We start from the raw sequence: 24326 nt of genomic DNA, 5'->3' as shown, positions 1-24326 counted from the left end.
TCCCGTGCGCTGGCTTGTTCTTGGCTGCTGGAGTGGCTGGGGGTGGTTGTGAGCACTGGTGCCGAGCTCCGTCTTTCTGCTCAGCAAACCCCCCAGAGGAGAGCCCCCGCCTGCCCCCTCACTTTGGTTGTTTCTAAATAGTGAAGCGACAGTCCTTGCGTATCCCCCATGGGGGGGTCCCTAGGGGTGGGTGCGTGGCAGGATGTGAGGTGAGGTGCCAGCACTGGGGCTCAGAGCAGGCAGGACTGTGCTTGACTCCTAACCTTAACCTGCGCCTCAGTTTCTTACGAGGAGATGGAGCCGCTGAAGTCTTTGCGGGGCTGTCAGTGGAGGGCAGCCGCTGTGGTCATGATGGGAACCTGCAAAAAGCAGGGAACCCGTTCTCTGCACACTGGGTGTATTGGCCAGGGGTCTCCAGAGAAACAGAGCCAATAGGATGTAGGACGTGTGTGCACGCACATGTGTACACGCTTGTCCACACAGGCATGTCTACATACTACATACACGTGCAGACATATGCATAGAGATTTTAAGGAATGGACTCACGTGATTGTGGAAGCAGGCATGTCCCAAATCTGCAGAGTAGGTGGACAGACTGGGAAGAGTGGGTGTCCGTGTCTGAAGGCAGTCATTGGCGAGTCCCCTCTTCCTCGTGGGAGGTCAGTCTTTAGGGCTAGTCGATCCTTCAACTGATTAGATGAGCCCGACCCACATTAAGGAGGGTAATTATTCTGTATTTACTCAAAGTCTGCTATTGTACGGGGTGCCTGGGTGGCTCAGTTGGTTAATCGTCTGACTTCGGCTCAGGTCATGATCTCAAGGTTCATGGGTTCAAGCCCCGTGTCAGGCTCTGTGCTGACAGCTAGCTCAGAGCCTGGAGCCTGTTTCAGATTCTATATCTCCCTCTCTCTCTGACCCTCCTCTGTTCATGCTCTCTCTCTCTCAGAAATAAATAAAATAAAATTTTTTAAGTCTTCTATTGTAAATGTCTATCCCATCTGAAAATACATTTGTAGAAACATCTAGAATAATGTTCAACTGAGTATCTGGGTACTGCGGCCCAGTCAAGCTGACACAGAATCAACTATCACATCCAGTACACACGTCCAGGAGCCTCACCAGAAAGCTCTCAGAACACTCTGGGATCTGGCTTGAACTCCATTTGGGAGTCTTTATTCCCAGAAGCAGCGGATGAAGCTGGTTCTGTCCTACAGCACAGGAGGGGTCAGCACCATTCCTGGGCTCCGCAGGCATGCAGGATGAGTGAGTGGCCTCCAGAACTCTCTAGATCCCACCAGAACCATGTTCTGACCCCAAGGTGTGCTGAAAGTACCTAGTGTCATGGCACCTCTGGGGACACCTTTCTTGAAAGCCCGTGGCCCGGGCTTCAGCCAGGCTGCCCCCCCCCCCTCAGTCCCCCCGTGAAGAGGAACACAGTAGGAGCAGGTGTGCCTTTCAGCCCGCCAGCCACTTCCAGCAACAACCCTGAGGGACTGACATGGGGCCGCACTACTTTACAAATGCTTTATTAACAGTCAGCAACTGAAACCATCCAAATGCTCTGGGACAGCCACTCCAAAACGTCCTGGAAGGCTGAGGCAGGTACAGCCCTGGCTGCCGGCATCGTACTCGGCAGCTGCCCACCCCGGCTCGCCCCCTCCCTGCCCAGCCCTTGTGGGTCACAGGTCATCATCGAAGGTCTCCATGCATCTCAACATGATCATCTCATCGTCAATGGGAAGGTCCGGTTCCTGCAACACACAGAGTGGAAAAGGATCACTTTCCATGGAAGGAATCCAGGCCCCAGGCAGACAGGAACCCCCCGCGGCTCCCCAAGAGTCTACCCCATCTCTGGCCACGTCTTCTCAAGCTTCCAGCCAGGAAGTAAGCACTACAGGGAGGATGGGGGGTAGGTCCCTTTTCCACTTCACTCAACCCCACACTCCATGTTCTTCAGAAAGTTTTCCTGCCTTCTTTCCATCCTGGGCGTTTCCAGGATCCCATAGGTGATGGAGAGAGAGCGAGGGCATCAAAACTTTATCCAAATGCCCATCGATGGGGGACGGGGAGTTACGCCAGGTGCACTCACCAAGGGAATACCATGCAGCTGTTTGAAATTAAAGGAACGAGCTCGTTCTCTCTCTGTGGGGGATGCTATTTAAAAGGAAAAAAGTGAAGTACAAGGCAATGTGCAGAGTAGGCTACCATTTGTGTTCGAAAGGGCACATAACTATCTGTAGAGTCCCTCTGGGTGGCTGCACCAAGAAACTGGTAAGGTGACTGCCTCTGGGGAAGAGAATGGGGCACAGCCAAGGGACGCTGGTGGGAGAGAGACTACGTTTTGTCTATCTTTTGGTAACTTTCAAGTTTTAAACTGTGTATGTGGGTTAACTCGTAGATAATTTTTTTAAGAAGCAGTGCTGTGTTTGTTTAGCAGGGGTTTTATAAAGGGTCCTTCCCTTTATAATGACCCCGCCCCTGACCTCTCTGACTCCCCATGATCTCTTCTCCTTAAAGTGTGCTCCTGGGTTTTGCTCTTCCTGTCTCTCACCCCCTTAGCAGAAAGTGACCCCTGTAGTTTGTTACCCTGATGGTCAGGGACTGGTCCCTTTGGGCCCCAGAAAGCCCAGTCAACCATCTCACGAATGTGGGACCTGGTCCCCAGGGTGATGGCCGGGTTGGGCGAAGACTCCGCTGACAAAGCGTCTCCAGCTCTGGAGAATGTCCTCGCTCACTGTGCTCTCCCGGGGTCGGGGGGCAGGGTGCATGGTGGGGAGCCAGCGTACCCGAGAGAGGACCAGTTGGGCTCTAGGAAAGGCATGTGGACCCTTCGTTCAGGTTGAAGACCACAGCACAGCTTGAGAAAAAGACGGAATGGAGCCAGGAGGCCAAGCGTCCTGGGAGGGGCCACCCACTCACGTCTCTGTCACACCAAGTGCTTGAGTGTTGTTCAGAACGGTCCAGGCCCCTAAACCCCTGAAAATGGTGTCCGAGGCATTTTTAAGCTGCAGAGTTGTGAAAGCAGCGCGACGTGAGAGGTGTCTGCTGGTCTTGGGAGCTGAAGCCTGGTGAATCACAGCCTATCCACCCCGGCTCACGCCCACCTGGGACCCTATTTGGAACTAGGGTGTTTACAGGTGTAGTTGGTTAAGGATTGCAAGATGAGCTCATCCTGGGTTTGGGGGGGGGGGCGCCCTCCACCCACATGACTGTTGTCTTTACAAGAAGCTGTGAGGGACTGGGAGACACACAGAAGAGAGAAGGCCATGTGAACACAGAGGCCGTGACTGGCGGGGTTCAGCTGCAAGCTAAGGACTGCGGGCCATCAAAGCTAGGCAAAGGCCACACTGTTCCCCAGAACCTTCTGAGGCAGCACGGGCCTGCATCTTCTCCCGCTGCCGGCCAGATTTGGCCTTGATTTGGCCTCCTGGCCTCCAGAACTGTGACAGAAGACACTTTTGTTGTTTGAAGCCCATCCTGGGCGCTGTCCAGGTGCTGGGTGCTAACACAGCCTTCCTAGGACACCATACAGGTGCTAATTAAGGTTTCATCTGAGGACCTCAAGGACCCTGTCAAGCTGACAGGGGAGGGGGATGGGGAAGAGAATGAGACTTCCCCCTTTATAGCAGCGCACAGTGAAGGCTGGCGGCCTCCTGCCCCAGAGCCACCTGGACAGCTTGTTCGGAATACGGATTCCCGGGGCCCTGCCTCACAACACGGAACGAGAATCTCGGGTGCGGGGGGCCCCAGGAGCCTGCATTTCCCATTAGCTCCCCAGAGGATTCAAGTTCGGGCCTCTCTCTGCTTTGTACAGATACTCTAATCCTGCTTGGTCCTTCTTTTCTACCATGTGCAGGGAAAGCAAGACTGTCCTGTTAATCTGTTCCCAGGGCCTCGGTAAAGTGGGCTGACTTCGCTGTGTCCGAGGGGAGGCCGACACGGTGGTAAGGGCCGGATGGCCGAGAGCTGATGGGAAGCGCAGAGCAAGCGGAGGGGGGCCCTGGGCCCCCAGTGGTTCAGAGTGGCCTCGGCAGAGGGAAGAAAAGATCAGTGGGAAGATCCCAGTCATTTTTCTTAGCCTATTGAAAAGCTGTCCTAGTTATTTTTAGACCAGCATTGTCATTATTATGGCTTACCTTTTCCAACTAACAGCCGTATCTTTGCTAAATTCGGAGAAAGTTCCTCGGTTGTGAATCTGAAGCGGCCTGTGCCCTTGGTGCCTCACACATCACTCCCCTCCCCTCATGAAAGTTTCTGGAATGTACCGTCTCATAAAGACCCGGTCAGCTTTTGGGAAGCAGAAATTAATGCCCTTCAAAAGCTGACCACTAAAAAACATTTAAAAAACAAAAACAAAAACAAAAACAACCGGGGCACCTGGGTGGCTCAGTCGGTTTAAACGTCTGACTTCAGCTCAGGTCACGATCTCATGGTTTGTGGGTTCAAGCCCTGCGTCGGGCTCTGTGCTGACAGCTCAGAGCCTGGAGCCTGTTTCAAATTCTGTGTCTCCCTCTCTCTCTGACCCTCCCCTGCTCATGCTCTCTCAGAAATAAACACAAAACCTTAAAAATATTTTTTTAAAAAGGTGACCACAAACATTAGCACAGGGGCTCAGAAGAAGACAGAACAGCTCAGCCCCTCAGAAAGGTGTCAAGCAGTCACACAACATTTACAGATGCCTGCTAAGAGTCAGGTCCCCGTGTCAGGCCGGCCCCGGGGAACATCCACCAGTCTTTTCCCTCAGTTTCCCTGGACGTCTTCAATTCCCCAGGTGCATCAGGCTCACATGGCCATCCGTGGAGCAGGCTGGGGAGAATGAAGGCACATCGGATGCCAGTGGCCCTGTGTGGCGTGACGTGGGTGAGGTCCAGCTAAGGGGCCCTCTCGAGTGTCCTTTCCGGCATCCTGCTGGAGGTGAGCAGAGGCCTCTCGGCGCTTTGCTCAGTCCTACCTGTTTTAACTCAGTGTTAACACAGCACAGGCCTTTAAAAAAATCGACGATCTGCATATAGAGCTGAAACTTCTCCTCTGGGTTTTCTGGATTGCTGCCGGCAAACGCTGAGCTGACAAAAGAAAGAAGAAACAGCAAATATTTAGAATCCTAATCTTCGGCCTCTGCTTCTCCCCCTAAAATATGTGGGTTGCAGTGTGAACCACGCCCTTGGAAACACCCGGCCGAATTCGCAGACAGCCTGGAGGTCTGCGTGGCCTCAGCTTCGATGTCCTGTGTGGAGCCCGTGGGAGAAGAAAGACAACGGGCAGACTGGCTCTTGTGCCCTAGTTTTGTTTGTGTTCTGAGCTGTGGCCTCTGGAAGAAGGAGCTAAACTGTATCTCTCCCTCAGGCTCGCCCTCACCGTGCTCCACGGTCCTGGTGCCCCGTGGCAGCTGAGGGAGGTCAGGGGACACCAGCCACGGTTGAGCTCAGTCCCCTGAGATGCCTCCCCTCTGCGGGTCTAACACAGAACGCAGCCCTGATGCAGGGAGAAGGCCTGCTTTGCAGACTCCTTCCCACGGCCTCGTTCCCATTGCCTTCCTGGGACCAGGGGGGAAGCCCAGCGCCTTCAAAGGGCCGCAAGTCGTGCAGGTTGACCTCACTTCCTTTGGGAACGAGGTCCCACAAGCGGCCTAGGAACCCTCTGGCAGCAATCTGTGCCTTTTCCAGGGAGAGCAAACATTTTTCATAGGTCATTCTCATGTCCCAGCAGCAGCGTAAGGAGTTCCAGACTGATGAACTTCCAGATTGATGAACTGCAGCCCGGGCCCTGCTCAGAATCAGGGACGTTGGCCCCTAGCCCGTTTCAGCAGAACCAACCCCCATACACAGCCGAGAAGGGCTTATGTCACCGCATCAGATCACTTTGGAGAGTGGGACAAGTCTGTCGAGGCTGAGCGCAGCAGGCAGACCGAGGAACATGGGTTGATGTCAGGTGACCAAGGACAGCCTGGCCACATGGCCTGGGCGGAGTGAGGGGGTGTTCATTAGGGTATGAGGACGGGAATGTCACCTCGCTCCCAAAGTAGAAAAACTACATAATTGGGGCTTTTTTTTTTTTTATTTTTTTTTAAGCCATGACGCGAGCACAGGTACGCGTGCCTCTAGGTTAGAAGACAGGCCTCAGCTTTTTCAAAGCAGCAAGGGAGGTTCCGTCCTCAACCAAGCTCTCTTTGCGGAAATGTCCCTGCTTGTTGGGGAATCTCCCCAGACCCGAGTCTGTGTCTTCTCCCTTCATGGAGTCAACTGTCCCCTCGTCCCCTCTGTGTCTGACACCTCCATCCCCAGCAGCACCGCGAAAAGCCACTTCTCCCTTGTGCGGCTCAGGGCTCAGGCCCGTTTCCACGCTGGCCCAGGTTCGTGGGGCCCCCGAGTCCCTGCCCCCCTCTCAGAGGGGACGCCTGCAGCGGCCTGCCCGGGCCCCTCACCCTGGGAAGACGGTGCAGTGTGAACAGCCCGGAGCCTCAGCCCTGGGCCAGGAGAGACGCGCCTTCTACGTGGAAGAAGCCTGGTCCCAACCACAGACAGAAGTGGATCTCGAAGAACTTCCGCCGACACACACCCTCACCCTCACACGATTTCATACCCCCTTCCTCACCTAGAGCTCGATGTACTCGGAGCCTCGCTTTTGTCCAGGAAACTTGTCACATCGAAGGCATCTTCAAAGAGTATCTGAAGGAAGGCACAGAAGGTGGCGGGTCAGAAATAACTAGTTGGGTGCTCTCTCTGGGCCGCTGGCAGAGAGGAATGAAAGGCTCTCTCTTCAACCCTCACTCCCAAAGGGTGTGGGTATGTGAAAGCTGGGGCCCAAACACAGGGTCGCCTCTTGGTGACCTTCCTGGGTGGCCGCAGGAGAGCCGGCTCCCTGTCCTGCCACTTGCGAAGCCCTGGGACCTCAGACATGTGACCTCCTTTCTCGAATCCTCCTCTTCTGTTAAGGGAATCACAGCAGCGCCTACCCCCAGGGGGGTGCCCCCCCCCCCACAGTGTGTTAGCTATTACTGGATATTAATCTGCTTTGTAAAAGAAACCCATGCTCCTCAAGACTTTGGAAAACAGAAACTGAGGAGGAAAATGAAAACCGGTGAGAAGCAGTCCCACCCAGAGCGGTCCATTGTTGACATATTGACCTATTTCCCTCTGGTCATTTCCCGAGGCGTTACACCCCAGATCCCCGACTGCAGTCGTGTTACTTAGATGGTTTTCAGTCCTGCTTCTCCCTAATTTCTTGAAGACCATTAAATACATCACAGAAATGTGATACATACACTTAGGAATGCAAGATTTAGCAAATAAAAATGCAGGATGCTTAGTTAAATTTGAATTTTAGATCAAGAGTCATTTTTTTTAGCATAAGAATGTCCCAGATATTGCGTGGGATGGTCTTATATTAAGATTTTCACCAGGGATGCCTTATGGTGTCTGACACCCCATTTAGAGGGCAGCTGCCCGAGAAGAGGAGAGGGAGCTCTCTGGCTTGTTCTGGTAGGATCCACAGTGTCTCCCCTCTCCCCTTACCTGGGACACACTGCTCTGTCTCTGGAGGTCTTGTGTCTGTCTTTCTTATATTCTTACAAATTGCTTCCCCCGAACTGAATCCCTTGGGACTCTGGCCATGTGGATGGCCCTTCTTCTTCTGTTTCTTTAAATTTTTAAATGTTTGTTTATTTTTGAGAGAGAAACCAATGGCAAGCGGGAGAGGGGCAGAGAGGGGGAGACACAGAATCTGAAGCGGGCTCCAGGCTCTGAGCTGTCAGCACAGAGCCTGATGTGGGGCTCAAACTCACGAGCCATGAGATCATGACCTGAGCTGAAGTCGGAAGCAGAACTGATGGAGCCACCCAGGGGCCCGGATGGCCCTTCTCCTGATCTTCTGGACATTTTATGGTGATCTTCTTTCAAATATCCCCTTGCTGATCTCCAAGAGGGTCTGGGAAGAGGTCACTGAGAGGACCAGCCCTGAAGCCTGTCCACTCTGGGTTCTTCCCCAGCAAGTGTGAGGCAGGGTCCTGGGCCCGAAATTCTGGCCTTCCACCAATCAGCCCAGTGAAGTTCCGGGCCACACACTGTCCTCAGCTATGCGAATGGCTCTCACAGCTAGCTTGGCGGGGGGCAAGGGGGCACTGCCAGGCTCCGTGGCTCTTCCAGAGCACCCGGCACACGTACAGGGCCTTACTTCTCAGACCCTCCCAGGTCCACCTGACTCTGCATCCAGGAGCTGGCCCCAAACACAATAGTTCTGCCCCAGAACCTCTCCAGATGGACCAGATCTATAAAGATTTCACGGCAACTAATTTAGAAGCCAGAGTAGGAGTGACCGTGGCTCCGGCTGTGCCCCGGGTATAGCTGTTCTCTCTTCTGTTCACCTGGTCCCCCAGCCCTGGGTTGGCCCAAGCCCGGGGACGGCGCTGGGGCAGAGCCCTAATCTGGGCACTCCTGAGGGACGCTGCTGCCAGAGGAATGTGAGCCCTTAGCCCTTTCTGGAAAAGATCAGCTGCTTCCATGATTTGGGGGCATTAGAGTCTGGGTTGGGTCTGCTGTCCCCTGAGGAAATGTTCATTCTGCAAATGCACACACACGCACTCACACATTGGTTTATAGCCTGACGCACTTGTCTGCACGTTTGGCATATATTTTCCTTTTGCCGTCTTTTTGTGAGACTTCGGGGCCAGGCCATTCGGGGCTACAAAGACATCGAGGCTGGCTGACATGCCTTGGGTATGAGGTCTTCAGCTGCTGACTTTCTGGCCCTGCTTTGGCCACTACAGAGAGAACTCCGGTCCTCTCATGGTGAAGCCAACATGAATGGCCAAATAGAGGAGAAGCCGAAGTCCAGTTTGGGGAGGCGAGGTGACATACGTGGAAGCTGATTGACTGCTGTGTATCTGCACTGAGAGATACACAAAAGTGCTCTCAGGCATCAGGCACCTGGGGTGTTTGTTAAAAATGCAGGTTCTTGGGCGCCTGGGTGGCTCAGTTAGTTAAGCGTCCAACTTCGGCTCAGGTCATGATCTCATGGTTCGTGGGTTTGAGGCCTGTGTCAGGCTCTCTGCTGACAACTCAGAGCCTGAAGCCTGCTTCCAAGTCTGTGTCTCCCTCTCTCTCTGCCCCTGCCCCACTCACACATTCTCTCTCTCTATCTCTCTCTCTTTCTATAAAATAAATAAATGTTGAAAAACATTTTTTTTAAAAAGCCAGTTCTGAGCCACCCCTCTCAGGGACTCTGATTCAGTGGGTCAGTGGGTCTGAGGTATCAGCCAGGTAGCTGCCTTTTTACCAGGCTCCACTTGAGAAGGATCAGGGGAGAGCATGGAAGGCTGACCACAAGCAGGTGACCAAAAGGCAGAAAGGTCTGAAAAGTTCTGTGGCGAAGGAGATACAACCTCTCAGGCAGGAGCTGGGCATCCTGGACGAGCCACCGTGCTCGTTAGGTTTCCTCGGTGGCTGACATCCTGTTGCCTTCCGGGCCCTGGGCCCTGAGGGCTGGGAAACTTGCTGGACGATGGAGCATTCCAGAGCTGTATCCCCAGGGTCTCCGGCACTAGGAAGCTGTCTGGCTCTGAGGCTCCCCAGAGAGTCACAGAACATCTCCTCAAAGGGATGGCCCACTGAGGGGCACTTAGAAAGTCAGGGCAAAGCCGAGGGGTGCCGCTGACCTGGTGGAGGCCATGGTTACTCAGTGTCATGCAAAGCGAGGGACAGGCTGTGGAGAGCACAGAACTGCCTGCCTCAGGCTAGAGAAGCAGGTCAGATGGTGTGAGAGGCAGCAGCAGCCTCCTGGGGCTGTTCTAATTCTGGAAGCACATCTGAGGGGGCCCACTTTGATCTCAGCGTGGAGTGACCACTGAAGTCCCCAGACACACCCGCTTTGAGAGGCACATTGATAGTGAAGGTGTGGTTGCTTCTCCACGTGCGTTCCTCTCTTTTCATTGAATGGCGGCAATGCTCTAGAGGTGGGAACTGACCTCCTCATAGGGATTGGGCCTAACTGGCCCAAACGTAATACTTTCTCGATGACGTCAGTCACTGGCTCAGTAATCTGGCAGTCTGGTTAATTCTGGTCAATGGAAGGGCAGGAGAGGTATGGCAGAAATTTCTGGAAAAGTTTTTCCTTGACCATTAAGAAAGAGCCACAGGAGTCTTTCTGTCTCTTACCTGATGCAGAAGAGGGACTACAGCTCAATGGCTCCTAGCTGCCATTCCACAGTCACATGGGCTGGGGAAGGTGGGGAGGGGAAACAAGGTGAGAAGCCAGGCTTGGGGTGAGGCAGAGCAGGGAGACAGGAAGGACCAAGTCCATGGTGGCATCACTGAGACTAACAGGAAGCCCTCCTGACCTTGGGACCTCCCTGCAAATGAGAAGCACCTTTCTCTTCATGGTTTCATGAGCAAGTAACTTGCAGTGAAAACAATCCCAGCTAATACAACCTTTTAAGACTTCTCTTCTGTAGGCCCCGTGGAAAGGCCGGAAGCAGGAGAAAAAGAAATGCCATTCTGTGGTGGTAGCACTTATGCCGGGAAAATCAGACACCCATGGCGTGAGTCAGAACCCAAACACTACCTCACATCTGGTGAACGACCCCAAGCAGATCTCTGGTGTCCCCAGGCCAAAGGCAACAGAATCGTTCCCTGCATTCCTCTCCCCTTCCCCCCCTCCCCAGAGATGGTCTGCTCACCTCCTCCGGGGTAGAGACGAGCGAGCAGCTGGCTCCCTGGCTGTCAACTCCACTGTCCTTCACACTGCCCTCGGCACAGCCTGGCTCATCATAGGCACCAGCAAGGCCCGGGAGGCCGCTGTGCCTCTGTGCCCAGGCCTGCAGGAGACTGGCCTTCCTCTCCTCAGAGAGGTTCTGCCACAGGTGGGAGATGGCTGCAGAGACTATGGGGAGTGTCACCTCCTGTGAGGAGACAATCCCGTTCCCGATCAGAAGGTCCATCGTCTGTTTGTAAAAGTTGAGATACCTGGAACAGAAATGGCGTCATCTCCCAGACCTGAAGCTACAGGCTGAAGGTCCCTCCCCAAATGGTCTCCTTAGGTTTCCGTGAGTGGGGTGGTCCACAGCACACGAGCATTGCCAGAGCTCTGTGGTTTAGCAGGGGCTTAGCTTTTCTAGTCAGCATGCCCCTGACATTTGGAGAGTGGCAGCCATCTTGGGGGCTATGGAATGATACAGATCTGTGCTCCAGGGTCCTTCCCCCATGTCTTCCCAGAGTTCCCATGGAGCTCTCTGCCTAATAGAAGAGAGAACAAGGAGCCCATACTCCTGCTCAGCTCTCAGCCCATGGGAAAACTGCTTATAATTCCAAGCCCCGTGAATGTGCAGCCATGATATGATGCTTGCTTGATTTAAGGGCCTGAAAGGCTCACCTGTGGAGTGAGCCTCCTCTACTGGCCTTCAGAAGCTAACATGGCTGCCGTGGGTCTTGAGTCTGTGGAGGGGCAGTGAATGGCTGTTGGAGTCTGAGCCGGTCATGCACTCTGTTTCTTACTATAAGACCAGTAATGCAGCTGGTGTGTGTATGTGTGGCGGGGCAGGGGGCGAGGGGTATGGGGCTAGTTGGTCCTCCTAATCCCCATCATAGCCCCCACAAAAGTCACCCCCAAATAAATACCCAGTCTAAGTAAACTTGGTGTATGTGCTGTGCAATGTAGCTTCAAGATTATTTCTCTAGCCCTTCTTCCAACCCCATCCCAAGCCCCTAATATTTGGAAATTCTGGAGCTTCCTTGACTCGGGGCCTGGTCTGGAAGTGCAGTGGGGAAGCAGCGTGCTGCAAACAGAGCCTCTGTCCCCTTCCCCATGGAACTCTGGCCGTGCATGAAGCCACCCTCCCAGCCATTCACACCGTTCAAAATCCATGAGGTCTGGCAGCCAGGTGACCTGGGAGTGTGAGAGCTCCACTTTTTTCTCTTCTTTCTCTTCCACTTCTTCCTCTTCCTCTTCTTCCTCCTCTTCTTGGTCTTCCTCCTCTTCTTCCTCCTCTTCCTCCCCTTCCTCCCCGTCAGTATTCTTCCCAACGGCCTCAACTGGGCACCAGATGGCAGAGCCTTTATGATGAATCTTATTTGAGACCAGGCTGGAAAGAAAACAAAAACAAGACAGCCACAAACTAATGCACAAACATCGAATCATGAAAATTCTGAACACAGTTTTAATGTGAACGTGTGTATTTGTGTGTATATGTACATCATGACCAAGTAGGGTTTATCCTAGGAATGCAAAATGGCTGCTTCAAACTTTGATGAAATTCCATCAGTGGAACTCACCATAACAACAGACTAAAGAAGAAAAACCAAATGACCACCCTAAAAGAGGCAGAAAAGCACTTGGCAAAATTTAACATCCATTCATGACAAAAACTCTCAGCAAACTAGGAAGAGAAGGGAACTTCCTCAACCTGATAAAGGGCATCTACAAAAACCCTATGGCTGACATCATACTTAAAAGACTGAGTATTTCTCTGTGAATATCAGGAACAAGACAGGTATGTTTGCTCTTACCACTTCTATCCAGAATTGTACTGGAGATTCTAGTCAGTCTGATAAGGTGAACAAAAGAAATAAAAGATACACAGATTGGAAAGGAAGAAGTAAAACTGATTTTGTTTGCAGATGACACTATAATCTATGTAGAAAATCCCAAAGAAGCTATAAATATGTGACTAGAACAAAGAAGGGGGTTTAGGAAGGTTGCAGGATACAAGGTCAATATATGAAAACCAATAGTATTTCTATAGACTAGTGATGAACAACTGGGAAAATGAAATTTTAAGAAGTGCCATTTACAATGGCACCCCAAAACACTAAATACTTAAGTTCAAACCAAAAGCTCAACCACAAAACAAAAAAAAATGGATACGTTAGACTTTATCAAAAATGTTAAATTCTACATTTTTAAAGGCGATTTTAAGAGAGCAGAACAGCGTGACACAATTTGGGAAAACCAGGATTTATACCCAGAATCTCTTCATCCTGATAGGAGTAATCTCCAAGGCATCTTGCTGAGTTGAAAAGCAAGTGCACCGAAAGAAAACCTGGGAATATTCTTTTATTTTTATTTTTATTTTTTTTTAAAAATTTTTATTTATTTCTAGGAGAGAGAGAGAGAGACAGCGTGAGCAGGGGAGGGTCAGAGAGAGAGGGAGTCACAGACTGAAACAGGCTCCAGGCTCTGAGCTGGCAGTCAGCACAGAGCCCGACGCGGGGCTCGAACCCACGAACCGCGAGATCATGACCTAAGCGAAAGTCGGACACTTAACCGACTAAGCCACCCAGGCGCCCCTATTCTTTTATTTTTAACATTAATTTTTTAAAATGTTTGTTTAGGATGGCTTGGTCAGTTAAGCATCTAACTTCAGCTCAGGTCATGATCTCACAGTTCGTGGGTTCTAGACCCACGTCGGGCTCTGTGCTGACAGCTAGCTCAGAGCCTGCAGCCTGTTTTAGATTCTGTGTCTCCCTCTCTCTCTGACCCCCGCTGCTCATGCTGTCTCCTCTCAGAAATAAACAAAACATTAAAAATTTTTTTATGTTTATTTATTTTGGGGGGGGCAAGGAAAGAGGGTTAGTGAGAATCCCAACCAGGGATTCCTTGCTGAGTGGGGAGCTTGACATGGGGCTCAGTCTCAGCACTGTGAGGTCATGACCTGAGCTGAAATCAAGAGTTGGACGCTTAACCGACTAAGCCACGCAGGCGCCCCTCTTTTTTTTTTTTTTTTTTTAATTTCAGAGCATAGGAAGCCTTTTTGAATAATGGTAACAAATGGATAGGTTAGACTTCATTTTTGCATGGCAGAAACAAAAAGAACAAAAACATCAAAAGCAAAATAATAAATGACCAAAGGATGATTATTTCCAAGTCATGTCCTAAAAGAGAGCTAATTTCTTGGTATACACAGAGGGTTTCTATACCTATGTGAGAAAAAGACCACCAGCCAACAGGAAAATGGGCAAAATATAGGCACTAAAGGTTCCCAGAAAAGGAAATACAAATGATTTTGAAGGAAAACACTGAATTTCACTTAGTTTAATTAATTAAAATGCAATAACCATAAAATATAATTAATCTATTCCTGAGCTGATGCCACACTTTTAATTACTGTAGGCCTATACTATATCTAGAGAAAAATCCTAATTATTGTGATTTAAAAAGAAATGTAGCCATTCTCACATGGGCACACGATACAAGTATTGATATGATTTCAGTAAGGGGTACAAGGTGTACCTTAAATTTGGTACAGAAAGGATGGCTCATGGAAATGGATGGGGTTGGGATCAGCGGCTAACCGTTTAGGAAATGGCAACGTAGTTGTCTGCCTCACTGAGATGGTCCCTCCTTGACGACGGCAAGGTGGTGCTTGGGGGTCTTACCTGTGATTTCCGGAGCACATGCTGGCATACTCTGCCTTGACCTCCTCTAAGCTGTTTGCATTCCCGTCCTCCAGCTTGAAGGATTCTAAGGGGGAGGTAAAGGCAGGGGTCACAATCTGGCAGGTCTAGCCCCTGTTGCGTCTCTCTTGCCTTTCTGATCCAGGTGGACCACAAATGGTCCCTGAGCCCGCCCAGATTCGGGTTAGGGAGTCAAGGGTCCAGTTTCACCTTTCCTTCTCGATGTGAGGGGGAAAAGCTTTTCGAGTCAGCCCTTCTCAGCCGAGACACCAAAAGTATCCCTTTGAGAATTCAGTTTCCACCAGCTTATGAAACCCCAGTTCCTAGGCAGCCTCTGTTCCCAAACTGAGTGCCAAGAAAGGGAGCCATGCTCGGATTTTGAGTGTGATAAGTCACGGTCGGCTTCCTCCCCGGTCTCTCAAGATGGGATCAGGTACCTGATGACTTCTGTCTGTCCTGCCAGACTGTAAGCTCCCTGAAGGCAGGGGCACGCATCTTCTTGTACCCCCGGCCCGAGCCCAGTGCCGGGCACATGGCCGGCATGCTGTAAATATCTGTTCACTTGGCTTAACCCAATTTCTCTGCTTTCACTGGAAAGAGCAACCCATCTTTCCCTAGAAAGGAGATGTGGATGGCCAATGGGGACCTTTTACCTTTCAGCTTCAGAAGATTGTCCAAGGTTTGCTCCAGCTCCTGAATACGATTCTTTGCCTTATTCAAGACCTGCCACTGGGGACAGAGATAGACGATGCTGAAAAGCCAGCCTTCCACCCCCCACTGCGTCTTTGTGGACACAGGAGTCGGTTCCCCAGGCTGAGGCCATGCTCCCTCAGATGCAATGTCACATTCCTTGGCATTGTCAATAAAGAGGGTGGGAAGTTTGTTCGGAAGCATCTCCAGAATGGAGATGGTTCTCACAGAAATGCTAAAATATTTAGAAACGATGTGTGTTCTGCAAACTTCCAAAGGGCAAACCACTATACATGCTCCTTGAAGGTGGAGGGAACAGTGACCCAACGGCAGCCCCAGGCACTAACTTCTGCTCAGTTACCACAACGAGCAACTGGCTGGTTAATATGAAATAAATAGTTCTTACTTGCTAAAGGCATACTGTCTAGTGGATCAAAAAACATATCAAATGCTCGGTCACCTTGAACTCTGAATCTCCTGTTGCTGCAGGACTCCATCACAGGCATTCCCCCCTCCTTCTCCCTTCCTTCTCTCCTGTGTGTAATATTCCTAACGCCAAACGGTAACTGCAAGACGATTCAAACACAAGAAACGCCAAATACTGTTTATGGGCTGAGCACCAACAGCCGTTCAGAGTTCCACGCGTTCACCAGGCACAGGCCACCAGCAGAGCTGTGCCCTTGGCCCCTGGGGACGCAGAATCACTCAGATGGCCCCTGCTTACTAGCAGGAAGAACAAGGCAAGCGTGGAAACAAGGACTCGTAACACAGGCTGGAATTCGGTAGGCACTAAAGGGTCTAGAAGCAGAGGGCCTTGGAGACGCGTGGGAGGGGCACCGAAGAGGCGTCCAGATGACTGAGGACGGGATGGCGGAGCGAGCAGGCCGAGAGTGCACAGCGTCTCAAAGGCTGACCTCAGCGCGGGGACAGAGACGAAGCCCAGGCGTGGCCAGGGCTGGGGCGGGCAGTGCGGGAGGAAGCCAAAGCAGGCATGCGCACAGAGCCCGGCCGGTCCCGCATCCCGCCGATTCTGCGCGGTGTGCAGGAAGGGGGCGTGAGGGGAGCGACAAGCACGTCACTCTGAGGCCCCCAAAACCGCCACATGAGAATGCCGTTGATCGCGAGATCTCGAATACTCCTTTTATTTTATTAAAAAAATTTTTTTAATGTTTATTCATTTTTTGAGAGAGAGAGAGAGAAAAAGAGAGAGGCAGAGAGTGAGTGGCGGAGGGGCAGAGAGAGGAGAACAGAATCCGAAGCAGGCTCCAGGCTCAAAGCTGTCAGCATGGAGCCCGATGTGGGGTTCCATGTGGGGCTTGAACTCATGAACCTCGAGACCATGACCTGAGCGGGAGTCAGATGCTTAACCAACTGAGCCATCCAGGCGCCCCTTGAATATTCCCTTCAGAGCAGGGCACTGATGTGGACACCTGAGGTCCCAGATGATCTACTGCTTGTGACTGTACCATTGGGCCAGCGAGGACTCCATTCCCTCTTCGGACACCAGAGCCAACAGGTTCCCAGCACCTCAGGCTTGTTCTTAACCAGGATGAGGTGAGGCCTGTCTGGCCCCCTGGCCCCGAGTGAGTCACTTGGCAGTGACACTCCATGCTCACTTGCAGTCTTGGCTAGCACAGAGCCACGGAAGCCAGGTGCAATTCATTGAAATTCTGCTTCTGGAATGTTTTTGGCAGGCTAATTAGGACCTTAGTTCTGGGTTGAATTACATCCCTCTGAAAAAGATATGTTGAAGGTCTAACTCCCAGAACCTGTGAATGTGACCCTGTTTGGAAACAGGTCCTTCATAGACTAAAGTGGGGTCAGTAGCATGGGCCCTAATCCAACATGGCTGGTGTCCTTATTAAATGAGGGAAATTTGGACGCAGAGACAGACGTGCAGAAGAGGGAGGACGAGGTGAAGACACAGCGAGACGATGGCCAGACGACTAGAGTGAGGCATCTCTAAGCCAAGGAAGGCCAAGTAATCGCCAGCAAACGCCTGAAGCTGGGAGGCAGGCCGGCTTCTCCCCGAGAGCCTTTAGAGGGAGCACGGCCCAGCGGACACCTTGGTTTTGGACTCTGAGTCTCTAGGACTCCTGGACAATACATTTCTGTTGTTTCCAGTCACGCTGTTCCTGGCATTTGGTCAGGACAGCCCTAGGGAACTGATCTGACCTTGTCACACCATTACTCCTGTAGAACGAACCTTTTCTTCGTGGATGTGACGAAGGCAAAATTCAGGGCTGTCCCTCAAGCGGGATAAGGAAGAGAGAAGAGGAGATCTGAACGGAATTGTGGCGAATAAGCGAGGTAATACACTGGGAAGTGACCAGCACTTAAACCATGATGACAATGCCACATCCTCCTGCGCAGCGATCGGGTTAGATGCCACGACAGGCCTCTGAGGAAGCTGTTACTACTGTCCCTGTTTAAGAGACGTGGTGATGGGAGCCTGGAAAGTAACTTGTCTCACAGGGACCCAGGCCAATCCGCCAGGCTCTCCGCCACCGCATCGTGAGGTACGGACTTTAGGGGGCGCAAGCGAGTTTCCTTCTACATTTCACTTCGGTTCCTTACTTGGGGGCCCTCAACACCTGTTCTCTCTCTGGTCCTGCTGCCTGTCTGTGCACACTTCTTCACTGGCCGGTGACAGGGACTTTGGGCTCTCTGCCCATCCCTGGGGACAGGCAGCAGGGGATTCATCAAGGGGACACGGTGCAGAGCTCTGCCGGCCGGGCACCTGGCCCTGAGCCCCTGAGTCTGGCTCAGCAGAGAGAGGAACAGCCCCCGACCCCGACTCCCTCCACACCCTTCTACAAGAGCGGGGGTGGATGTTGGGGGGGGGGTCTCTGGATTCTTTCAGCTACAATCCCTCTCGGCCCTACTCGGTTGCACAAAGGTGCTTGGTGCACCGCTCAACCGGGACACGGTCACAGAGGCCCTGGCCCCGTGCCAGCTGGAAACCAGCACAGGGCAACCAGCTGGTCTCTGGAAAGAGCACCAGGTCTGGAGCCGGGAGCTGAGACCCTCCTCCTGGCCCTGCCTCCAACTAGCTGACAGGTCCCTTCTGACACCCGCGCCTCCTCTGTTCCAAGAGGGCCGGGAATGAGCCGATCTCAGGGCCCTCTCCCCTTCTGGAGACCTCCTATAGTGCTCCGCCAATAATAGGAGCTCCGTCCCTTCTAGCACCATCCCCCCAACCACCCTGGAACCTTCCTCCATGCTCTACCAGAGGCACTCATAGCCAGTAAAGAAGCCATATAGAGAGAAAGGCAAAATCAAGGGCAGGAACAGAGAAATGCGTACCCAGAGGGCTCTGCTGCCTAGCGGAAAAGATCTGGTTGGTGCATACAACCAAGTCACGCGCACGTGCATGTGTCTGTGTGTGTGTGCGCACGCACGTGTGCATGCGTGCGTGTCTGTTTGAGGTGGAGATGCAGGGTGCGGGGGTGACCTCTGGCAGCAGAGGGATAGGCATAGGAGGCGCCGGCTCACCAGGCCTCTCGGGGCCACCTCTGATCACTGACCCCTCCCGGGCTGGGGGGCTCCAGGCTGGTCCCCACCTCGCCCCATAGTCCCTCCGCACGTGGAGACTTCCTCCCACACCTCCGAGGTCCCTGTACCTTTGAGGCTGTGAGATCGGACTGGGAGTATACCATTTTCCGGAGGTTGCTGAACAGCCCCACCAGGGTGGCTCGGTGGCGGGCCTGGGACAGGCGGCGGCGGGCCACCCTCGGCTCGAGCTCCGGCAGCTGCACCAGGGGCCAGGGTGTCGCTCCGCCACTGGGGTTACTGTCTTCTCCAGAGGTCGCCATGATCAGCCGCTATGCAATAGTATGCCTTTTTTTCTGCCCTAAATAAGAAAGGTACAATATTAAAGAACGAGGAAGGCAGACTGTTCCAAACCAACGCATATAATCAATAACCTACACGACAAAGAATAGAGGACACAAAAGTCTGGAATTTAAACCAGACTCCCAAAACCACAAGCTGCTCATATTTGGCTTAAAGTTGAAGGGCACTGCTGCTTTACACCAGGGATTTTCCAGAACGTTGCAGGTACTCACCAGACACTTGTCAATTGACTGGCTGTGGCCAAGGAGAGCAAGCCATCCCCCTGAGATCTCATTCCTTACAGTCTGTGAAAAGCTGAACAGGTGTGTGTCCCCACCCTCTGAGGTCTTTCCTACTGTGAGAAGGCACCCCTCTTTGATCTGGGTAGTGTTTACATGGGTGTATGTACAACTTTCCTACCTGTGAAAGCAAAGAGTCACATAATGACAAGAGAAGCAGAAGCAGGTCTGCCTTGGCCTGCTTCTCGTGGGTTCTGAGGATGATCATTAGGTTGTCACATCTGAGTTTACAAAGCAGGAGCCCTCCCGTCGGAGAGGCGATTCTGGGATGGATACATAACAGTTTCAGTAAAAGACAGGGACCGAGGTCTCTCACCTGAGCCAGGGATCCCTCCTTTAGGAGCCCACCCCACCACCCAGAGCACAGCCAGCAGTTTGAACAGAGGGGCCATATCTTCCTCACCTCTGTACTCCCAGAAGGTGCTCAGTCTGGGGTTTTGAGTGAATTCTAAGGGGAGCTCTCCACTGGGTCCCAGGCTGCCCTGAGCTCAGTCCTGCCGCCCAGGGACATCGCATGACCTCAGCCTGGGGTCTGCCCGTTATGATGTATGTCAACCACCTGGAGGGACTGTAGAAAATACACATGCCCAGGCCCCACTTTGAAAATACTGAATCTACTGGTCTCAGGCTTTTGGTGGGCAGCCTGCTCCCGGGTGGTGCTGATACCTTCATGGTTTGAGCCATCACTAGGGCTCACAGAGCAACACCTATCTCTAAGCACTGCAGCTGGCAGCTGGGAGCGAAGCCTCCTCCATAGAGGGACTATTGGGGAAAGAGGCTCGAGAAAGCATCCCCACTAAGTTCTAAGGGGACAACCAGCCAGAGGCAGTGAACCCAATCGGGCAGTGTGGGATTTTTAAAACGCCATTGAGATCAGAAAGCAAATCTCCTACGAATAATGTAATTTTCACTAGTGGGTCTATTTTCCCTCTCTTTGCTTCTCAGAACAACGGCAGGAAGATGGTAAGTGGGGGCCACTTTGTCCGTGAAGTGAAGCTCCAGTAACATTTATTACCCAGGATGCCACCCTCAGTGCGCAGAGGACAGCCACAGAATCCACACAGGCCCATCCAGCCTGATGGCTGGGTTAAAAACTCTCTATAGCCTCACTTTCCAGACACAGAAATCTTTAATAGGGAGCAAAGTGAAACAAGGAATGTTGTGAATTGCCTCGGGGGAAAAATGAGAATCTTTTGAACCTAAGAGCGTAGGTTTTCTTTATTTGCTTAAATTAAGGAGAAATGAATGAATCTGGTAATGAATGAACCAGGTAATTTAGGTCAGTGAACAGAAGTAAACTAAACACTGGCATTTCTCCCAGGATCTAGAATTCTTTACCGGTCTCTGAATACTGATGCCGAAGGCTGCTGGGCTTATGGGAAATCTGGAGCTCTCGAGGGGCCAATGCTGATAATTTCCTCACAGGCTTCTCTCCCCAAACACACTCCACCCAAATACCTGGATGGCTGTGTGGCTTAGTCACAGGATAAGGGTTGCGGCCCCCTGCCTCTCCCGCAGGGGACAGACCCCCTGGGCCACTTCACTGCATGCCACCGGGGGGGGGGGGGGGGGGGGGGGGGGGGGGGGGGGCAGTCCCAGAGCATCCCGCCCACCTGCGGAGCTGGGGCCTCCACCTCCCCCCACCTTCGCCAGGACCCCTCCCCCCGCCCCGTCAGGAGGCTGAGACAGTTTCCCACTTGAGGCAGGAGCGGGGCAGGACCCAGCGATGATGGGAGAGGATCCTTCCCTCAAGCAGCCAAGCAGATATTAAGCTTGAAAAGACCTTGTGCAATTTTAAACGTGCTGCTCCTAAATGCCGTATCCTGCTCTCCACTAGGAATGATCTAGTATGATCTCCAGAAGGCACGTGTTGCACATTATCCTCATTAACTTGCGCTGTGCACCCAACAGGGGCTGAGGTGGGTTTTGCTCAGATGGAGTTTTTTGTCGCGATGATGCAGGTGGATCTGGCCTGTCTACACCTGTGGCCTGTGTCAAGGGATGGCTCACGGGGTGAGTACCACAGAAGCCACAGTCTCGGTGGGGAGGGGAGGGGAGGGCAAGACCCTCCTTCCGCCGGTTGCCCAGGTTGGCTCTTCTGCTGGGAAAGGGGGCACCAGCTGTAAAAATGGGATTGAGCAGGGATCTTTCATTTACAACAGAACGAAACGAAAACAAACCTTTTCTCCTAAATGGCCTGTGCAGGGGCCACGTGTGTTGAGGAGGCTGCCCCCAGGGGTGTAAGGAATTAGAACAGTGTAGACAGCAGAGTCTGAGATTCTGTCCCCGGGGTCTGGAAATCTACATTTTGATAGCAGACTCTCCCATTTCCCCTGCCCTCGCACCAATAACAGAAACCTTTGCTCTCCTGCCTACCACCCTCTATACTGTGGCCTCTGCCTGTCTGCCCTGGGATGCCACCCCCTCTCTCTGTCCCCCACCCTTCTCTCTGTCCCCTACCCCCCCGTCTCTACCTATCTAGGGTCAACCTGTCCTTTGATTCCTAGTTTAGGCCCCAATTCCTCTAAGAAGTTGCCCAGCCCCGTCCACACCGGTTTCTAACTTAATCTTGTTTTGCCAACAAATCAGTAAGATCCTTGGTCGGGATTCATGCAGCTGCGTCTAAAGTGTCCTTCGCACGGCAGGTCAGAATGACGGGAGGGGATTATGAAAAGACCTTGGAGGCAGGGAATAGTAGCTAGTCCGACCCAAACCCAAAAGACCTTTCTGGAGCCTAAGCATTACGATCTCTGGAATTCAGTTCTTGGCCTGATTCACAGTGAGAGGCACCCATCTCAGAAGCTTTAAAAAAAAAAAATAAAACCTTCGACGGGGATGCAGGCTCGTTGCCATACCAGAGAGGAGGGGAGGGAGAGATTACTCGGGGGCAGGAATCTGGATATCCTTTTCTGACTCAGGAAACTGGCTGTGTTTGGAGGAGTGTAAATGTATGGGCGACCAGAATGTGCGAGGATCTTGGGAATTCAGGGCAGAGCTAGTGGGTGGAAGGAAACTAGTCCTAAGAACCCACCATGGGTGGGATATTGGTGCACCAAGAGACGACGGTACCCAGCCAGGGGGACCAACTGGTGTTGGGACAGGTGGGCTGCATTACATACTGGCTCAAGACCCAGGCTGCAACTCCAGCTCTGTGTTCATCTCCTATGTGACTTTGTATGAGCCAAGAAGCCTGAGGTCTTAATCTGTCTGTATATCGGAAGGGAGAAAGTCTGTATAAAGTTTGCTGCCTCCATAAGGTCATTGTCACGATTCTGTGACTGCCCGGAGCAAAGGCAACCAGCACAAGCTACCGGTGTAGGCGGGAGTGGAGTACACAACGGGGTAGGAAGCTGAATCTGGAGGAATTCTGGGCGCCGCAGCCCTGTGGACAAAGGTTTGCGGGACAATTTATCTGTGAAAACTCCATTCGTTCTGCAGGAAACCAGCACCAACGATAATAGGCATCTCAGAATGGCCATTACTCTGACATACATTCCCTTTTAAAAGCTTTTACCTGTGTTCAAACCTGTGCATCAGACCAGCAAGCACCCCACCCTGCAGTCTAACAAAGTCAGAAGCCAGCCTCCCCAATGCACTCTTCTAGAAAGTCACTCTGACGGTTCACACTGTCATGCATTAGTTTTGCTATTACTCATCTATAAAGCGAAGCATATTTTCAAGTTACCTTTATGGACTTTCCTATTAAATACTAACACTTTCCTATTAAAACACCACTTAATACACACTTGGAGCTGACATTTTAAAAACTCCCTACACTAATTAAAAAAAAAAAAAAACACCTCTCCCTCTTCTGAGATTCAGAGAAATTCTCCGCAGTTTTTAACATCACTCCACAAAACGTTAGAGTGCGACCCTCATCAGCAAACCCTAGGCAAAAGTACACCATAGGCGGCTAATGGTCTGCAATTCCCAGCCGGCTGCCTTTGGTTACCTACGCTTATCAGATCATGCAAAAGAAAAATCCAAAATCAGTCTCAGAACTATGTAGTTTGTCGCGATGCCCTACACAAACGCCCGCTGAAGGTCTGGCCCCAGCCTTCAACGCCCACCTGCCTGGATACACGGGCACGAATCAATCGCATGTGCACGAACACCCACACGGCCAAGTGCGCCCTTGTGAAGATGAGCGGGTGCGGTAACAGCAGCCTTCGGTCTATACTCACGCGCTGCGGGAGGTGGGCGCCCGTGCACACGACGTCCCCCCTCCCTGGACATGCGGGAGGTCGCCTGAAGCCCTGACAGCCGGGACAGTTGTCCCCGGCCTCGCGTACCAGCCAGACTGGGGACTCTGGCTCCTGCCTCGCCAGAGACAGACCTAGCGCCTCGAGGCTGGGGACCAATCACCGCGTGTCCTCCGGCGACACAGCCAATGGGGAAACGCGGTGGCGCGCCAATGAGAGCGCGGGCCGTGGAAGAAAGAATGTAACGAATTGTTTCAAGGAGACCCAAAAGGGGTAGGCTGACCTTCTCACCTTGCCAGGTGGCTCCTTTTCAAGTGGAGGTCACGCGGGGACAGGGAAGGGGTGGCGGGGATGCCTATGCCACCCCAGGTGCCCCACACAGCCCACAGAGGGCTAAAGGGATGCTCTCAAACCGGTTCCACTCACCTGATCCAGAGCAGTTTCCTCATCCCTCAAGTGGGGCCATGACACCTACCTTATAAGTGTCATCTTGAGGCTTACAGAAGACACCTTAAAGGCTCCAGAGAACTAGGGGCTCCTCATCTCAGGGAAAAGATGAAGACATGTAGGCAGGAAGGAAACCGGCATAGAGGATGGGGCAGGGAATGATGTTTTAAATACGGGAGGAAGAAATTGGGGACTGGGCATAAGAAGGTTGAGGAAGAGACCTTTGAAAGCTCGGGTTAAAATATCAAGAAAAGAGAAAAACAGGACTCACTCTTTGGGACAAGACGAAGCAGGCATTCTTTCAACTTCGGGGGAAAATCCTTTTCCCCCAATCTAGATATATTCTTGTCTTTTGGGTTCTTTTTGCCTGATCCCCTGCACCCAGAAATATTTCCTGATGGTCATGACCCCACCCATCATCTGGGCGCCAGGCCAGGTGTCCCCTTGCTGCCCTCTGAAGGGGCTGTACTACT

At 52.3% G+C, this 24326-nt stretch overlaps 1 protein-coding gene across 1 annotated transcript; it reads right to left on the bottom strand.

Moving 5' to 3' along the window:
• Positions 1-1651: 1651 nt before the first annotated feature.
• STRA8 (stimulated by retinoic acid 8) lies at positions 1652-23477 on the bottom strand. Its single transcript, XM_039243837.1, has 9 exons — positions 23389-23477; positions 18695-18924; positions 15035-15110; positions 14364-14448; positions 11840-12070; positions 10670-10955; positions 6592-6665; positions 4952-5063; positions 1652-1751 (listed from the first exon to the last, which is right to left on the bottom strand). Exons 2-9 carry the CDS (start codon positions 18884-18886, stop codon positions 1680-1682), a joined length of 1128 nt encoding a protein of 375 aa, XP_039099768.1. The 5' UTR covers positions 18887-18924; positions 23389-23477; the 3' UTR covers positions 1652-1679.
• Between the last annotated feature and the right edge of the window lie 849 nt (positions 23478-24326).

Source organism: Hyaena hyaena, unplaced genomic scaffold (assembly GCF_003009895.1).
Source record: "Hyaena hyaena isolate Hyena2069 unplaced genomic scaffold, ASM300989v1 scaffold_8, whole genome shotgun sequence".
In the NCBI taxonomy this organism is placed as follows: Eukaryota; Metazoa; Chordata; class Mammalia; order Carnivora; family Hyaenidae; genus Hyaena; species Hyaena hyaena.
The sequence above is the reverse complement of the archived record's forward strand: the minus strand, read 5'-3'. Positions and strand labels throughout refer to the sequence as shown.

What these genes read in the sequence shown, in the direction of transcription:
- STRA8 (XM_039243837.1), bottom strand. Translation starts at nt 18,886, where the DNA reads ATGGCGACCTCTGGAGAAGACAGTAACCCCAGTGGCGGAGCGACACCC. An exon ending in ATGTGCTCCGGAAATCACAG is followed by an intron (nt 12,071 to 14,363) that starts GTAAGACCCCCA and finishes TTTTCTTTCCAG; the next exon opens with CCTGGTCTCAAATAAGATTC. An exon ending in TCGTCTCTACCCCGGAGGAG is followed by an intron (nt 6,666 to 10,669) that starts GTGAGCAGACCA and finishes GCCTTCCTTCAG; the next exon opens with ATACTCTTTGAAGATGCCTT.